The sequence below is a fragment of the Talaromyces stipitatus genome, genomic scaffold (assembly GCF_000003125.1).
Source record: "Talaromyces stipitatus ATCC 10500 scf_1105507295589 genomic scaffold, whole genome shotgun sequence".
NCBI classification, from domain to species: Eukaryota; Fungi; Ascomycota; class Eurotiomycetes; order Eurotiales; family Trichocomaceae; genus Talaromyces; species Talaromyces stipitatus.
Genome location: NW_002990123.1, coordinates 150751 through 168814, shown reverse-complemented (window position 1 = coordinate 168814; position 18064 = coordinate 150751). Strand labels below are relative to the sequence as shown.

At 43.3% G+C, this 18064-nt stretch overlaps 5 protein-coding genes across 5 annotated transcripts, besides 9 other annotated features; 1 reads left to right on the top strand and 4 right to left on the bottom strand.

Annotated features, from left to right (window-relative positions):
• Positions 1-602: part of a mobile genetic element that runs on past the window's edge.
• A 385-nt stretch (positions 603-987) lies between these two features.
• TSTA_008550 (uncharacterized protein) lies at positions 988-2874 on the bottom strand (the record flags this gene model as incomplete). The annotated part of the gene is made up of 5 exons (XM_002488695.1): positions 988-1453; positions 1555-1565; positions 1657-2557; positions 2693-2801; positions 2823-2874. The coding sequence occupies 5 exons, from the start codon at positions 2872-2874 to the stop codon at positions 988-990; spliced, it is 1539 nt and encodes a 512-aa protein (XP_002488740.1).
• Positions 1030-1335: a mobile genetic element.
• Positions 1663-3045: a mobile genetic element.
• Positions 3046-3825: 780 nt separating this feature from the next.
• Positions 3826-4689: a mobile genetic element.
• A 4-nt stretch (positions 4690-4693) lies between these two features.
• Positions 4694-5077: a mobile genetic element.
• A 2985-nt stretch (positions 5078-8062) lies between these two features.
• Positions 8063-9736, bottom strand: TSTA_008540 (mating locus protein, putative; the record flags this gene model as incomplete). Its single annotated transcript, XM_002488694.1, has 4 exons — positions 8063-8828; positions 8890-8964; positions 9019-9197; positions 9249-9736. 4 exons carry the CDS (start codon positions 9734-9736, stop codon positions 8818-8820), a joined length of 753 nt encoding a protein of 250 aa, XP_002488739.1. The 3' UTR covers positions 8063-8817.
• Positions 9737-10134: 398 nt separating this feature from the next.
• On the top strand, positions 10135-11373 carry TSTA_008530 (mating type protein MAT1-2-1; the record flags this gene model as incomplete). The annotated part of the gene is made up of 3 exons (XM_002488693.1): positions 10135-10457; positions 10511-10812; positions 10862-11373. Exons 1-3 carry the CDS (start codon positions 10282-10284, stop codon positions 11371-11373), a joined length of 990 nt encoding a protein of 329 aa, XP_002488738.1. The 5' UTR covers positions 10135-10281.
• A 2193-nt stretch (positions 11374-13566) lies between these two features.
• On the bottom strand, positions 13567-14766 carry TSTA_008520 (uncharacterized protein; the record flags this gene model as incomplete). Its single annotated transcript, XM_002488692.1, has 2 exons — positions 13567-13930; positions 14690-14766. The coding sequence occupies 2 exons, from the start codon at positions 14764-14766 to the stop codon at positions 13567-13569; spliced, it is 441 nt and encodes a 146-aa protein (XP_002488737.1).
• Positions 14767-15434: 668 nt separating this feature from the next.
• Positions 15435-16481: a mobile genetic element.
• On the bottom strand, positions 15556-17748 carry TSTA_008510 (uncharacterized protein; the record flags this gene model as incomplete). The annotated part of the gene is made up of 4 exons (XM_002488691.1): positions 15556-15806; positions 15839-16477; positions 16530-16959; positions 17527-17748. 4 exons carry the CDS (start codon positions 17746-17748, stop codon positions 15556-15558), a joined length of 1542 nt encoding a protein of 513 aa, XP_002488736.1.
• Positions 16522-17238: a mobile genetic element.
• Positions 17184-17513: a mobile genetic element.
• Positions 17494-18064: part of a mobile genetic element that runs on past the window's edge.

Sequence of the window (18064 nt, the reverse complement as noted above, 5' to 3'; positions counted from 1 at the left end):
TCAAACGACAATATGGACGCCTTGTTGAGCAACGTGTACGGCTTGGATTCAATCATATTGATAAATATGACTTCCTAACGGCTTTTCCAGAGGCTCGTACAATGGCGTATAAAGCTGAAAATATTCAGAATGGCTTCAAGGCAACTGGATTGGTGCCATTTAATCCAGATCGTGTTTATCAAAAGCTTACAGTTCAACTTCGCACTCCAACACCACCTCCCAGTCGATCAAGTAATTCACAATCTTCTTGCCAGCAAACACCTCAAAATCCACGTCAATTCAATCGTCAGACGGCAATAATAAAGAAGCGAATAAATGAGCCTACAACAGGTCCATTTGAGGTGGTTGATCAAGCGATAAACCGGCTGTCCAAAGCATACGAAATGAGCAGGAATGAGCTTCTGATTATACAGAAAGAGGTGCATGATTTACGGGCTGCAAATGAGAAGGAGAAGCAAAAACGTAAACGATCTAGAGCATAAATATCTCATCAAGGATCTCTTACAGCGCAGGAAGCCCAGGAACTAATAACTAGTCGAGGTGAGGCCTCTCAACCTCTTCCGGCTGCACCAGTCGAATCCGAACCTCAGGCCTCTCAACCACGCCTACGAGCGCCACCGAAATGCAGTGGATGTGGGATTGTCGGGCATAGAATCAATCGATGCTCAAATCGTACTACTACTTAGAAAATTGTATATATTTTGTATGTGGGTTAGAAATTCAAGCTTGAAATTCGTATAGAGTGCGTTTTTCGGAGGGAACTGGCCCGCTCGGTGTCCGATTACGTTAGTTAACGTAATCGGTAAGCGAGTTGGCCATGTAAGCGAGCTGGCCACCCGTGTTTTCCATACCAGGCTTGTCATCGATTAATCGATAAGGTGCCGATAAATAATCGTTATCGATGAGTGATAACGATAAATTATCGATGATTCATCGATGATTTCTTGGCATTACGGTCCGGGCTTCGATTCAATACAATCTAAGGATTTAACTAGTATTTCTCCTCTGCAATCCCACTCTTTTACCAGTTTTTAAGCACTCTATCCTCTCGATGTTTTCAGCTGATAGTTGAACCCTTTCCCAAGAGATTGTACGACGAGCGCCGGAGAAAGCTCGTTCTGGTTCATCGCTCATCGCAGGAATCGATAGAATGTCAATCGCCATGTATGACAATCTTGGCCAACGTTTTTGCTGTTGATCCTGACACCACCATGTCAGAGCACTCATGCGGACCTTGTATGGAGACTCAGAATTGTAATCTTCATATTTATCCTGACTTGCTGGTCGAGCAAACTTGCCCAAATCTTGAGTAATTAGGTCAAAATCATTAAGGTCTTGAGTATTCCGCTCATATGATTGTATGACCATATAATTAGGAGTCTTTGCCGATACTCCTCCCAAAGCTTCTTCACCTTCTGTAATGCAGGCTTTTGCCAGCTCTTTCTCCAGTTCACTTTATTATACTTTATTCGACGAGCAGGATGGAGAATGAGCGCTGCAGCATAGAGGGGAGATTCACCTGAATTGCTGTAGTATTTATTAAAGATATCCCACCCATTCTGAATCTAGGAACAGAATTCCCTATCTGACGCAAATTCAATCTGCCATAATTTAGAATAATTTATCATATACTGCTGGATAGTAATTCACACTTACAAGAGCTTTCTCAAAGTGTTTGATAATAATATCCATCACAAAAAGCACATTGTCAATTGTCGCTTGATCTCCTTGGGTCTTCAGGGTTGCTCGATCAAAGAGACTAAGAAATTTGCTAGTTCTGTGGAGCATCTCCCAGTCTAATGGGGACAGATACTCTGTTTTAAGCACAGCAAAGTGCCGTTTAGTATAAGTGTTAATGGCACCATCAAACTGGAGCGCCACGTGAAGCATATAGTACCAGCTATTCCACTTGGTGCGGTTATCGAGTGGAATCAACCTCCCTGCAAGATCTTTGAACTCTTTAGTTCGGTCAGCTGAACCACGAACGTGCGTCACTATGTTATGGAGTTTTCCCAGCGGGCCTATTTTATGAATAGTGGCCTGTCTCTGTAACTTGTCTTCTTCCTGTCCCTCATCTTCTGTAGTTTCTATTTCATCCCATGAACTTAGTTGCTTCATCTCTAGCATATTTTGAAATAGAAACGCTTGCATAGCCAAGTTAATAACATGGCCAATACAGAAGATGCGACGATATGTAGAGTTCCACGTAATTCCTTCTTCTTCCTGAAGATAATTTCCTAATACTCGACAAAGCTTATCATTTGTAGTGTGATTATCACAAATAATTGACCCAATCTTTTGTTGGGTACCATAGTCTTTCAGAACAGGAAGAAGAGTAGCGAACTGCTCATCTCCACTATGGTTTCCTACAGTTCGAAGAGCAAGGAGGCCTTTGCAAAGCTTTTCTTGAGTCTGCTCAACAAAGTGAGCACAGATTCCGAGAAAGAGGATCCGATTTGGTGAGGTCCAGATGTCAAGTGAAAGATGGATGCTTAATGATGCGGATTGGAGCTTTTTCTGTACGATATCCTTTTGAGCTTGCCAGGATTGTTCGATCCTTTTAGGAACTGAGGTATATGCTGTGATAATATAGCTCTCTGATTCTGGATTTAGCACTCGGCAAAGAGCATGAAATTTAGGCTATTCAACAAGGGAGAATGGAATATTTTGTGTAACGATTAATGAGACCAACGCTTCATCAATAACATCCTGGCTCAGAATCCTCTGAAAAACTTTTGTATCAATATTTTGGGTTTGACCAAATGACTGTGCTTTGATGTAAAGCTGCTGAAGCTGGTGGACTATAGTCTGTTGTAGTGTACTTGGAGCAGATTCGACGGAGATTTGATGCCTTGATTTCAGATGATTCCGCATGTTTGTAGTAACTGAAGTGCTGTATGGTGAATCTGTACAGTGGATGCAGTATTTTATGGCAGATTTTTTATGAAATTGCACTTCATTATCTCGTGCTGGTCGAGTATGGGCCCATGTCATCGAGCCTGTTAAAGTTTTCCCCCTATTTGAGTTGGCGGTATTGGACTCAGTTTTAACAGAATTAACTGTAGGGACATACAAAAGACTGGATGAATTGGTATCGGAATCCATTTTTGAGTACGATGATTACAATTCATGGGGAATTAGAAAGAGCAGTATTAACATGAAGCTTTTCATAATTATCGATAGTTGGTGAGTGGGCGGTGAGGATTCTGCCGATTATCGATGATTAATCGATCGATAATCGTTATCGTCGATAACAATTATCGTCAATAATTATCGATAGGCAACTTATCGATGACAAGCCTGTTCCATACAAACGGTCATTGTTCATGATCTCTATATCTCAACAAATTTATATGTATAGTATGTATCAAATTAACTCATAACGATGAGAATATAGAGTATATTGAGAATTCTAAGTCTGAACTTATTCTGATAGATATTCGTGAAAATTACCAAATGTCGACTGTAATTATTGTAAAATATATTTTCTTTGGAGTTACTCGGTCTCTACTTGTTTATATATTTTTAAAACCTACTGTTCAATTACTTATCATGAATATTCAGCTCTGTAAATACTTAAATTAGTGAATTTATATGACTTTGTTGAGATATAGAGGTCATGAACAATGATCGTTTGTATGGAAAACACGGGTGGCCAGCTCGCTTACATGGCCAACTCGCTTACCGATTACGTTTAACGTAATCGGTAAGCGTAAGCAATCCGCCCACCTCTCCCCGAAAACGCGTTCTGTATCGATCTTCTACCTTCAACGCGACGTTATGGCACCAACACGCAAGAGGGATCCCTTGAAATCAGCTCAGATAGAGGGAAAGATCCAATTAGCCATTTTTGATTTAAAAAATAGAAGAATTTCCAATATTCGTGAAGCTACAAGGATTTATGCAATCCCTCGTACAACTCTCCGAGACCGACTAAAAGGAGTACAGTATCAACGTGCAACACGCGCCAACGGTCATAAATTGACTCAATCTGAAGAGGAATCGCTTGTTAAATGGACCTTGGATCTAGATAAACGTGGATTACCTCCTCGACACTCTCTTGTACGAGAGATGGCTAATTATCTTCTTTCACAACGCGGAAATCAACAGGTTGGAGAGAAATGGGTATATAATCTCATTCAACATCGCCCAGAGATTAAATCACATTTCTCACGGAAATATAACTACGAGCGTGCCAAATGCAAAGATCTGAAGATAATCTAAGAGTATTTTGATCATGTACGAGAGATTAAATCAGAGTACGAGATCTTATTAGAAGACATCTACAATTTTGATGAGACTAGTTTTGCTAGGGACTTTGCATAACTACCGAGGTTATTACTGGAAGCGATCAATACAATCGCCCAAATCTATTACAGCCTGGTGACCGAGAATGGGTGACTGCAATCGAAGCAGTCAATTCAACTGGATGGGCCTTCATACGTTATCTTCAAGGCAAAGAAGTATACTCGATTAGGCTGGTTTGAGGATCTTCCAGATGACTGAAGAATCAATACAAGTGATAATGGATGGACAACGGATAAGATTGGATTAAAATGGCTTGAAACCCATTTTATTCCTCTTACTAATGGTCGTACGATGGGAAAATATCGAATGTTGATTCTCGACGGCCATAGAAGTCATTTAACTCCTCAATTTAACTGTACATGTGCTACGAATAATATTTTTTTCAGTCTATATGCCTTCTTATTCCTTACATCTTTTACAGTCTCTTGATGTTGGCTGTATTGCTGTTTTAAAGCAACATTATAGACGGCTTGTTGAACAGCGAATGAGGCTTGGATTCAGTCACATTGATAAAATCAGCTTTCTCACTGCATTTCCAACAGCCCGTACAATGACATACAAAGCTCAAACTATTCGGAATAGCTTCGCAGCAACTGGAGTAGTACCATTCAATCCAGATCGAGTTTATCAACAGCTTACTGTTCGATTGAAGACTCCAACACCTCCTCCAAGTCGATCAAGTGATACACAGTCATCTTGCTTACAGACACCTCAGAATCCATGTCAATTCAAGCGCCAAATGACTACAATTAAGAAGCGAATAAGCCGGATACAAGAAGTTCATCTGAGGCCATTGATGAGTGTTTAAACGGGCGTCAAAGGCTTATGAGATGAGTATTAATAAGCTTGCAATTGCACAGAAGGAACTCCATGATCTACGGGCTGCACATGAGAAGGAGAAGCAAAAACGTCAAAGGTCTAAGCAGCAAATATCTCATGAGCAGGGAATTACCAGAGAGGAAGCTCAAGCACTCGTACAAGGTCAGATTGAAGCATCTCAAGCTGTTACTACTGCTCCGGCCGAGCCTGAGCTCCCAGTCTCCCATCCACCTGTACGACGTCAATTTCGCTGCAGTGGCTGTGGCATTGAAGGACATAAATAACCGGATGTCCTAATCGTACTAGTAATTAATTTTTTGTATATAATTTGTATGTGGGTTAGAAATCGAGATCGAGGTCAATATTGTGTACGCGTTTGGGAAAAAGTGCCGGTTCCCTTGTTGATTACGTTAGCTGGTTATTGTCAGATAGTCCGGATTTCAAACGAGGCAGAGAGATCCGACGTTCGATCTTACAGGTCTAAAAGGCACCTTAGGACATAAATCTGGGCACCTAGATTTCAGCCCAATGTTCACCCCTTATGATAGCTCACAAATCACCCCGCCAAAGATGTTTATAAAAACCCTGTTTTGAAACCTGATGAATAGGGAGAGACAGAGAACTCAACACATACAATCTTGCTAGTCACTTCTTTTTCCCATCCTTGTAACTACTATTCAGGATTGGCCTGAAGTTAACCCAGCAACCTGACAGTTGTTAGAGAATCTACCTGTTGGAATACAACTTGGCCCTCCGCGAGCTACTTCCGGCTAACGTGCTTGATCTAGTGGTTTATAACCGACCCTGTATCTAATATACCCGGCATTACATGCAGTGCAGGTAGCCATCATAGTACAATGACAAATAATCCTCACACCTCTGGTCTCACTTCCTTTTTCGCAAGCGGAAATGGTTTGATAGAGTTTACTGCTGGGGTTTGCAAGTTCCGCGACAGAAACAACGCGTGCAATGATGCTTAATGGTTCAGCCATGGCTGAGATGCCTTGAAGAAGGTATCTTGGAATAAGGGTTTAGACAATTTTAAGATAGATGAAAGTGGGAAAGTATCGTTGAGAAATGCTCAACTTTGCTGACTTGTCAAGTGGGGTATAGATTTGCAAATAATCAAGAACATATTCAAACTCCGTCGAATCGGATGTGAAGCCTGCCGTTCCTGTTCCTAGTTTCATACGGCGTAGACGTGTTCATATTTCTCTTGGCCCTGATGATTATCGACTTCTCGAGAGTCTCCCTCAACTAACGAGACCCGTGCAGGAGTTGTGCCTTATGCAACATTCAGAATCGAGTATGTCGTTCATCATAGCCTGGTCTGGATTCAATCCCCGTATGAACTATGAGCGTATGCGTTTCGGCATGAGCATCTTGGCCTGTCATCTGCACAGCGGATATATTTTCTAGTCCGTCTCATCGAGGGTCAAAGTGGCTGTATTTGCTTTTTTTGGGGAACTTGGGCCCGTTTAGATTCGGCCCAGGTGGAGAAACTCGGCATGCACGGTAACACTACTAATGAGAGCCTTTCTGGTTAATCTATATCACATAATTTCGCCGCACTATTTATATAAGAAGAAAGCTCACGTCGAATGGGTGTCGACCGACTGGGTGCGTGTATTTCAATCTCCGCCTGCAGCCATCCATTGCAATCCGACGCATGGTAACTTAAAGTTTATCGCGACGTTCTTTGCTCTCTTCATGTCCTTCCCCGTCTTTTCCCCTTCCGTCTCTTGTTTCTCGTCTCTTCTAGCCGTATTTGAATACATCGAGAGCCTCGAAATTGTCGTATCACCAGATCATTGAAGAATCCAAGCCCGGGCCGAGCGGGTTGCACCCATCCGCTTTGAGTAACAGCGATTTAGATCGATGATATGCACAATTCTTCAGGACCACATCCACGTAGTAGACCATGGAATCTCTTCGGTCGATTTCAAACTAAGAAGTGCTAGAAAATTATTGACTGCGAGGATCACAGGTTGTCCAGAGCTCAACCGTAGTGGCAACCCCTTTCTGCTCCAATCCTGCAAGAGAGAGAGAACTGCAGGGTCTAAACCAACCTGCAGATGCAGGCAGAACTTCTATTGGAGATGCATTCACGGCCCGTCATTTTTCTCCTGCAACTCTAGTGTGGCTTTGTGATACTAGTATCTATATTGAGTAAATCCCGGTGATGTAGGGTCACTTTGTTCTCTTTCCCCGAACCATCAATTGGCAAGTGACGTTGGCCACAACGGAAAAGACAAAGGAAGGAGGATTAACCAGCGTTCCAGTCCTCGGTTACTCCGACCTTTTCGGCTCATATGTATTCGTACTCGTCTGAGGAGTAATCAGGTTATTTTGTGGTAAAAAAAAAGAACGTGCGGATATCGAATCAACGTGCCGGGTTGGCGACGAACACGTCAAGTTCGAGGCGTTTTCTCCTCTTGGTGACGATTATCGAAGCCGGTCTATGAAATAGAAGCTAGAATACTTCTCATTGATGTAATACGTGCTCCATGAAGATCCATATATGCAATATAATTAGGTTCTTTTGTTTGTTCGACCGTCGTTGTTTCCGGCTGTCAACATCGAGTGTTCACGGGCACTTTCTTTCGATCGAGGTCTATATCGAGCTCCAACTGACGTGTCCTGTGCAGTATGATCAATCCATAATTAGCAATGCACCAAAATTACGTACCTAGCTGAATGGAGAGGAGCTAGTGTAGAAAAACCCGTAGAGCAGCAAGCGTTGATTCGACGCGAAAATAGACATAACAGCAAAGACGATGAGAGGAAAGAGGAAAGAGGAAAAGAGATAGGCGTTGGTTGATGGCGAGGATGGAGAGGGAAAGAGACAAGTGCATACGACAGCAACGAAACTGGATGAATCGAGGCAGTTGTAGGCCACAGTCTGCATCGATTTTACCAAGAAGAAAAAGAGATTCTCGTCTCTAGTTTTCATTCCATTCTCTACCTAAAGCGCGCTAATTTGACATTGTTGTCACAGTCAAGTCTTAATCGTCAATGAGTGCATGCAAATAGTAACATAGGAAAAATTAAAACAAAGATATCGTAGCGTCCTCCGTAGAGAGGACGCTTACACCATCCCCTTTTTCACATCCACCCATTATTGCATCCTTGATTGAATGCCATCGCTTGTAAACCCACACCTAAGCATGCGCCACCTGTGTATCTGATCGCCGTAAGAATCGTGATTCATTTCGCCATGCGTGCAATGAGTTGCCTCCCCAACCTTCTGCTTTCCCTCTTTTCGTGACTCTTTTTTGTGCTGAATCGATAGCGTCTTTGCTATCTGATAGAAAAGGACATGTCGACGAAGAGAAAAAGCAATGATAAAGAAACACCAGAATGCAATAGAAAGAAGAAAACCAATGATATGTATGAAGAAGAAGAAAATATCAAAGAAGAGATCGTGAGAAGCTCATCAGTATTGACCTGGCCTTTGTCGTACATGGAGACCATTTGGAAATCGATCTTTTTGTCTTCAATGAAGTGATAGACCATGCCGCCGATCTGAGAGATGATTGGAGTCGATTGGAGAAGTCATTCAGTACATGCTAGAGGAATGAGAGATGTCTTCTTGCATTGCAAGACTTTGGTGAGTGTGGCTTAACTAGACATTCTCTGCTCTAGATCCTCAAAGGATCTCGTATCAAGACCAACATTCTGAGCGGATATTTACAATTCAGCTGGACAAATTAGTCAGAAATGCAATGTATAATAATAATTGAAACAATCAAGACTACTCACAAGAGTCATCTGTCATGATAGAAATGCATGCTTGCATTGCGTGGTACGACCGGCGGCTTCTAATCAACCAGTTGCCTACACAGGTTAGCAAATTCATGGTCATAGTGTTCTTCATTTGAGTATACTCACGGAAGAGCAGGATATCATAGGGATAAGCTTGAGCTCCAGCGATGACAATTCTCAGCTCATCCAACTTCATGTTTGGATGCTTGTCGAGAAGATCATAAAAGGTCATCTGGGTACGCTGACGCCATTCATCGCTGCGATTGTCTACTCTCATGAAGTTGTAGTATTCAGCAATGAGCTTCCTGCAATGTTGGTTAGACTCGATCTTCAAGCTGTCTTCGAGTAGTACTTACGTGAGGAAGTATTCACGTAGGCCAGCTCGAAAAACATAATGATAGCCAAAGCGCTTTGTAAGCTCCATGAGTTTCTGTTGGCCAATGCGTTCATAAACCAGCATTTTGTTGTGGGCTTTGAGGTTTGTTTCTGGATCCAAGCGTCCCTCAAAGTCTGGAGGTAAACAACTGAACAACTCGAAGGGATGAGCTTCAAAGTCAGAAATGGCTGGCACAATGAAAAACTCATCGACAACATTCTCAATCTGCTTTCCCCAGAGCTTGACGAGAGATGAAGACTCAGGGCTTGAGGTCATGATAGAAGGTTTAGGGAGAAGCAACTCTTCTTTACACATAGAAGTAACCTGTGCCATAAGACGGTAGGGATTGCGATGTTGTCCATAGAAATTCAGAATGTAGTAAGCCTGATAGCGACGCGACGGAGGATTAGATGGGTTCTGGTGCATGGCACCGAGCCACATAAGCAACTTCTCGATGTTTCTGTCCATCTTAAGTAGCAGGCTTTTGCGAGATGAGAAGGTATTTTTGATGATATAAACAGTTCAGTGCTTTATGTACGAGAATGAGATTGGAGGGAGAGAGAGATTGGCAGGTAGAATAGAATGGAAGAGATGGAGAGAGTGAAATGGATGAAGGAAAGGGGAGTTGATGAAGGAGAGATGCGTAGGGAAGATAAGCCTAGGGACAGATAAGTGGGTGGCTGGGAGGAGAATAAATAAAAGAGGGCTGGTATTTGTTAGCACGGGTTCGTTGGAGAGGAGGCGTTGACATGCAAGCGTTTGATCAACAAAGAAACCCACCGCCCCTCCGGATTTTAACTACCATTCCCCGGCCTCCACCGTCCTGTCAAATCCTCTGCTTAAATTGAATCCTTGTCCGTCTTTGATAATTTTATCTCAACGTTTATCTCCTTGTCATTTGCAATAATCATTTTATGACCTCTGAATTCCTTCATCTTACCTTGCGGACCGCGAGAATTCAGCTGACAACAGCACCATTCCCTTAGTACACACAAACCTTCATACTTGTCAACATGGAATCTTTCATTCCCTTTGGAACTGACCCTGAGATGGCTACTAGAGTGGCAGACCTCATTTGGGACCAAGCTGTTATGAATTTTGGTCTCACTGATAACGAGATTCTCCTGCCCCTGAACATCACAGGCATCATTGGGCCCTTGGCCATTGAGCGACTCAAGTTGCAACTGACGTGAGACTATCCGCCTAACCATTTGAGCATATGAGCTAATATTTTTTTTTTAGAAACTTCCTGAGTCGCCCTTGCACTGCTTTTGCGGATAACGCTTTGGGTTGCGTTCGAATTCTCGCTAGTCCTGAGTTCAAGGGGCTGGGACCAGCTACCGACAATATGGTTTTACCTCGAGTCTCAGCTGAAGGAGGCTTTTCCCTCGATGTCTGTTCTATCAAATCTCTACAAAAGGCGGACAAGAAGGTCGAAAAGCGCCTCAAAATTCCAAGACCACCTAATGCGTTCATTCTCTATCGGAAGCATTATCACGCCATACTCAAAGAACAAAATCCGGATATGCATAACAACGAAATCTGTAAGAAACTTTCGAACATTCATCAAAGTATCTAACTAACAAGCTCCAGCAATTGCAGTCGGCATAAAATGGAACAATGAATCCTCTGAGGTCAAGGCACACTACAAGGCACTCGCTGATGAAGCTAAACGCCAACATGCTCAGAAGTATCCAAACTATCAGTATGCTCCTCGAAAGCATTGTGAGAAGAAAAGACGAAACTCCAGGAGGACAGCTGAGAACTTCGTCGATTACGAAACCTTTTCCGATGACGAAGAGGAGAGCTCTCTTCAGACCTCATACGAATCGCCTGCTGATTCTAGTACTTATTCTGCATTCAGTGGACAAGATCAAGATGATTTCGCTGAACAGACAGTGGAAGATCAGACAATGGACGATTACATGACTTTGTCTCCAATATTCTCTCCGTTGAACGAATCTTACCATTTCTCGGACTACGATATTGGTGATTACAATAGCTGGGTCCGGGATGCTGCTATGGCACAGAGATTGACAATTATTGCTCATACGCATGCTGAGAATGGCTCTTTCAGTCAACTGTTTCCTCCCTCCCATGGCTGAAACGGATTTTCATAAGTCACTGAAAATGTCAAAACCTTGAATTGGAATACCGATGCTCAGCACGTCACCATCTTTCTGGAGTTCCCAATATCATCACAAGTCAGGCGTCTCTTCAGGAGCAAGGTGGGCATAGATCATACAGCAAACGGCGTCCAGTCGTCTTTGGTTCCAATATACTCAACGATACTTTATTGTCCCATTCGCTCATTTGTTTTTGACACTACGCAGACTTCAAATCAAATCCGAGGTTCACTTTCAACACTCAGTAGAACATCCGGAAAACCTCGCAAAAAAACTAAAAACCAACAAAACCCTCACAAAAAAAAAACTCGAAAAACAACAAAAGACCAGCACCAAAAAAAGCTTCCAATGCATGATCCAACTCGACTTTTCTTTTCCCATTGTTTCAAACTCAAATACATTTCCATTCCGATCCAAGTGCACAAATGCATCCAACCGCAAGTCGGAAAGAGAAGAAAACCACTTGACAAAAGTTCTGGGTACTCAACATGCATTTCATTCACTCTTCGCTTTTTATTTCCTTTGCTGACTCAAGTTTCTTCGTTCGATTCGATTCGTTATGTTATGCTATGTTATGCCGTTATGTCTTTTCTAATGATTTCAACCCCCTAATACGCTCCTTTTGCCGGGCACAACTTTTTCTTTTCTTATGAACTTACGATTTCCTTTTTCTCTATGATGATAGTTACGAGCCTAAATCATTCCTTATGACAATTGAACGGGAGAAGGATGATACTTGCTACGATGGCGATGAGAAAACTGTGATTTGGAGATGTGGGAGATGAAGATACGGGGGTGAGCGAGTTGACTGATGGAAGGAAGGAAGGGAGAGAGATATGGAGGAGAGATTTGCTCTTTAGGAGATAATTTTCTTTTTCTTACGAGACTTGATGGAAATGATTGCAATGGAAGAGAAATGCTTACGGCTTATGTGCCTATGTCTAATGAACGGTGGAGGATTCCAAAAAAGGACAGATTGCTTGGGGGAGATAGGTAGTTTAGATGGAGACAGTGAAATGGAATGTTAAATTTAGAAAATTACCGGGTTTATCCCTTCTGTTCCTATGTAGATGTTGTAACTATACAGATATATGGGATGCCTGAGAAATAAGGTGTATACTCGACGGATGGACTTAGTCATTTCGAGCTCGCAGGCTCCTCCTCTAAGAGTGTTGTCCACGAGAGTTTCGCACCCTGTATACCAATCCTTCAAGTTATGTAGAGCTCCTGAAAAAACAGAATTTATTGAAATTCAGGGCGTTGGAAGGAAAACTTTGATGGCCCACTGAGATAAAAAATGGCTTGGATGACAGTGTCACGAACCCATATATAAGACATCTTGAAACAAGACGTGAGGAATTTTCTCTAATCCTGCAGGCTAGGACCCCACGGGGATGACCAGACAGCTTCACCATTTTTGCTGAGGGATCCATGAAGCTGATAACGTCATTTCATCTTAGGGTGGTTGGGAGGAGGAGGAAGAAGTCTCTGAGACTGATTGCCATGACGAACGAGCAGGCAGCAACGAATGTGTTGTTAGGAGACTAAAAATCTGAAGGCTATTGTCTAGACAATTGCCCTGTTGCCCTGGAAAAATCTGTTGCCGAGAGATAGAAGAGGCTGGCCAGGCAACAGAAACATGAGAAAGTCAGGTAGTCACCATCTCGAATTCGTTTGTTGAGGAGTGAAAAATTTTCTCATTCATTGCCCAGGTGACGAAGATGACATTCAATAGAAAAGAAGAGGCTGGTCTGCTTCGAGGTGGCCAGGGAAAGTCGACGAAAGTTGAGGCGCATAGGCTGGAAGAGATATCTAATATCTTAGAGGCTATCACCATATCGATCGCCTAATACCAGCCTCCAGACTAAAGTTTTGCCATTCCCTGCCACCGCGACAAAGACGCTCAATGGACATGAGAAAAAGCGTGATGTCACGCGTCAGAGAGCTTCTAGACTGAGAGAGCCCCTATTGGCATTGGCCCTACTCATCTGTCTGCCAATAAGAATATAGAGATACAGACTTATAATATTCAATATTAAGGTCCTTGAGATGTGCTATATGTCTGTAATATCGCGATGGCTGCAGTACAGTCCTTCAGTTCCAACCCATGCTTCATGTAGATTATTCCTGTCCTTTCCAATCACTCGCTCAGATGAATGCCTTGTATCGTCATTACATTCCCTTGTGCTTCTGACCAGTCGGATCTAGAGGTCGTGAGCACATCCAGAAAGCTTGACCACAATTGACACCTGGTTTCTTCGTCGTGAGCATGATACAAGGTTCCTGGTATTCTTCGCATTTCGGTGTTGCTTTCTTGGCGAACAGCTTTGACCATGATTCCTTACTGACTATTGGATCAATCACAGTCTCGTCCGTGGATTCTGTCGTCGAGCCGCCGTCTTGTACGGTTGTCCGAGAAGTTGGAATAGGTTTCTGTGGCGAAGATGATACTGGTGGTATAGACTTTGTAGGACTGGTTTTGAAAGCGTCATCCAATCCACGATTACTGATTTCTTGCGTATTGTTTGTATCTTGGCTATTGTTCTGTTGGTCCTCTTTTCGTTCCAGGCAAAAGTAATAAAATCATGCGAATAGACAATAGTAATGCATCCAATAACGTTTGAGCCCCTGGGTTGTATCAATAGATGAGTGACGAGTATATTTGTCAATGTGAAAGCATTGTAATGATACCCCCGAGCTCCTATACTTGTTCGATAAGTCAGAATTGATAAATCGTTTCCAATTTTTGCTAAAACTATGCCAAGTTGAGGTAGTTCTTACTGTATCTCTGTAGAGCCGACTATGCAGAGTATTAAATGGTAACAGAGACAATGCCGGAGCTCACGTACAAGAAACTGTAGACTATTCCTCCCCCTCCTCTTCCTGCTCTGGCTCCTCCGGACAGCAACACCAACAAAGCCGTGTTGGCTTGACGCCATTCCCTAGGCAGCATATCTCAAAAGCATGCTCCCTGCATGGAATACTTTTTTAGCGTTTATTGATAAACCAGGAATGTGGTGGGTATGTGTAGGATGTGTATGTGCAGAATAGTCAGTGACCAGTTGAAGTTGTCATTTGTCAAATTGAACTCCTCAGAGATGTACGAGATCACGATGTAAGGACACGGGAGACTTATCGACACTCCTTCAGTGAGACATCCTCACCAGTTTCCTGGCCGAAATGGGTTGCAACCCTCTTCCAATTCTGACGATTATCAATCTGGACGAGTGATCTGTTTAAATCTCGCATCTCCTTTTCCAAGGCTCGATCATCGCTCCTTCATTCATTTACATACTCCGGGTTCTTGCATTCGACCATGGATAAAAAGCGAGTCTTGCGTTCAGCCAGCGACTCTGCTTTGGTTGTGTTCATGGTGGACCACGATGAGAAATGAAGAACTGGTATCGACGAGTGAGGATAGAGTAAGTCTTTTGGTTGTTGGAGGTGAAGTATCAACGAGGTAATCTTTTTGGTTGTTATAAGGACTTTCACTGAGAAGTGAAAAGACATTAGGAAGCTAGATGGTTTTAACAGGGCGTAGTAGGTGGGCGAGTTTGCTTAAATATTCTTGCCCAAGCAAGCTAGGCCCAAAATATGATCATTAGAGAAGATAATGGTGCCCTGCCACACAAATTTTGCTCCTAGATTTTACTCACTTGTGGCTCTTTGGTCAGGGATTGGGTTTTTCACTCGCATATTCGACTATCAACACATAGAATCAATGGGCTGTCTAGGTATGAACAGCAGAGAAATCAACTGAATTCTGTAAGCCATCACTGTATCTCAAAACCAGACCATGTCAAGTCCAAAGTGGGACATCTATTACAAGACCAGTCATGTTCCCCGGGACAGAAAATACAAGGCACTGAAGCGCAATGACGGGATACTGTGCGTCAAGTAAGTCTTCATTCAAATCTTTATATGGATATTTTAGTTTATCCTTAATCTTATTCGAACTGCAGAAATGGAAGATTGCGTTTCCGCCGTGACGAGTCTGAATCATCAGATACGGACGACGATGACTTGGGATCGTTTGAAGAATGCCCAGATCTGCTTAAAAGTGGTGTCAACCTGAACGTACAGCGTCTAAAGACATCACGCCTAGAAGGCCGTCGTCTCTTCACCGATATATTGGACTCCCAGCAATTTGCAAATGAATCACTAGAACCTGTGCAATGCTAAGTCAATGGTCTTTGAGTATTTACCCACTCCATCTGGAAGGGCTTTCTTATGTCGTTGTTTGGCAATAGCAAGTCTCACTGCGGTTGATTTAGCCTGGTATGATTGCTTTTCTGGTTCAAATACCTCTCTTGTTGATCTTGAGCGGCCATTTTTGCTTTCAGTCTTAATGCAGAATCCATATGTGCTGGGACCCAAAGTAAGCTGACCACATTTTCCCTTCCCCGAAGAAGCTGGACCATCGTATATATCTGTTGAATCACACTTTGGCCAGACTGTTGACGCTGTTGTCCAATGGCACCTAATGTTGATCGATTGCTGCTGAGGATGGTCACTTGCTTATTGAAGACCCATGGCGGGATACGTTTTAATCCTGCGGCTATCGCTTCCAGCTCAGCTGTGTATGGGTTCTGTTCTGTTTGCCTTGATAGCGTCGTAGTGTAGCTAGTCAGTACATCATCGGCACTGTTGACCTGGGTATCCTTAATGCTGTCTCCCATGCCTACCATGTCACCCTTGGAGGACGAGCTAGTAGCAATTAGAATACTTTCTGCACTGTTGGCGATTCCCATGGCTTTCTCTCCATCATATTCATCTCTCATCTGCAGTCGATCTGTCCAAGGTGATACCGCGTACGCGTTGATGGTTTCCATTCTATCTGCTACATCTCTTCCTAGTGTCTGCGCTATACTCTGTAGTGGGAAGAACCTCCGAGTTAATGTGACCCTCAGCTCCCTTAGTGGGTTCGTTCCAGGAAGTGCGCAGATATCAGCCCACAACTTTGTTGTTTTCTCTGTGTGTCGTTCTTTGAATGGGAGAATATTTGCCTCAGCTTCTACGACTGCCGTCACAACTGTCCGGAAGGCTCCTGTGACTGCTATACCCCCTATCTTCAGCACTCTGTCTAGGCACCATGTTCCATGTTCTATATGTCTTGCAGGCATGCATCCACAAACTAGAGGCGTAGTTTATTGTAGGTGTCACTGTTGCTGTGAATAGCTGCCTTGCAGTTTGTGGGCAGAGTGCCTTCGGCCTTCTTAGTGCCATAGCGGCCTTTAGCCCTCTAGTTGCTGCTCGAGCAATGTGTTGTTTGTAGCGTATTTGAGAGTCCATAACTACCGCAAGAATCTTGGCATACTCTTTTAGTTCAACTAACTCTTCTTTGACTGTGAATGCAGCTCTGCTTGACCGATCAACTTTTCGAGTGAAATGTACAATAGCTGTCTTTTCGCCTTCGAATGTAGCTCCACTACGCTCCTCCCAGTTGAGAGCGCTGTTAATTATGACCTCAATGCCAGATCGATTTGCCTCAGCAGTTGGGTCTGTTACCCAGGCTAAAAAGTCATCCAGAAAGGTGATTGAGCCTCCTGAAGCACTGATCATGTGCTGCACTAGATCCGCATTGAAGAACAGAAACAGTATTGGAGATAGTGGCAACCCTTGCAGTAATCCTGCTTGTAGTAGTTATTGTTGTTCACTCTTTAGCCCGTTGACCACAATTGTTGCTGTTCGGTTGGAGCAAAAAGCATCAATCCACCGAACTATATACTCTGGTATCCCTCTTGCCCTGAGCCTCTGAAGTAGCCTGTCCTTGTAGACTTCATTGTATGCGCCTTTGACATCGAAACTGACCATACTAAGCACTCTTTTGTTCCTCAAGCCTTGTAAATCTCTTCCTGGAGTACTAGTAAAGCTTGTTCTGCTGAGAGCCTCTTTCTCGCTCCAAAATGGTTTGTGGGCAACAGGCCGAAAGCTTCGACAGCGTATCATATCCTCTCTGCGACAACCGCTTCAAGTATTTTACCTAGTGTTGAGAGCAACGATATAGACCTCCATGATTTGGCTAACGCGTAGTTATCCTTCCCTGGCTTTTTGAGCGGTATGGTCTTAGCGTTCCTCCATTGAGAAGGGATTTCGCCATCTTTGAAGTGATGTTTGAAAGATGAGGAACACCCTATTCTTGACCACTGGCCAGAGCTGCTTCCATACTATTGCTGGCAGGCCGTCTTCTCCGGGTGCTTTCCATGGTTTGGCTTCGAATACTTTCCGCTCAATCTCCTCCATAGTCAGGTCTGGCATGTGTATCGGTTCTCTTTGTTGTTGAAATCCCTCATCTTCAATCCTCGCTGGTAGAGGTGGGAAGAACGTGGTAAGCAGCTCTTCAACCTGTTCCATTTTGTCTTTAGTAGTAAACCCATCTGACCGCATAAATGGTGGTATTTTATCGCTGAATGAGCCCCCACTGGGCTTTAGATACTTAGTTACCTGCCATATATTAGTATCATTAGCAAGGAAGTCTTCCCAGTGTGCCCTCTTCTGTTTCCGGATTGCGTCATGGTATTCCTTTGCTGCGCTTTTGGCCTGTCATTCAAGCTCAGGATTTGCGTTTCCTCTTCTGCGTTGAGATCTAGCCTGATTTCTCCAGTAGGTATGTATACGGCGAAGTTGTGTCAGATCCGTTGTCCACCACCGCTTGGCGTACGGTGAGGAC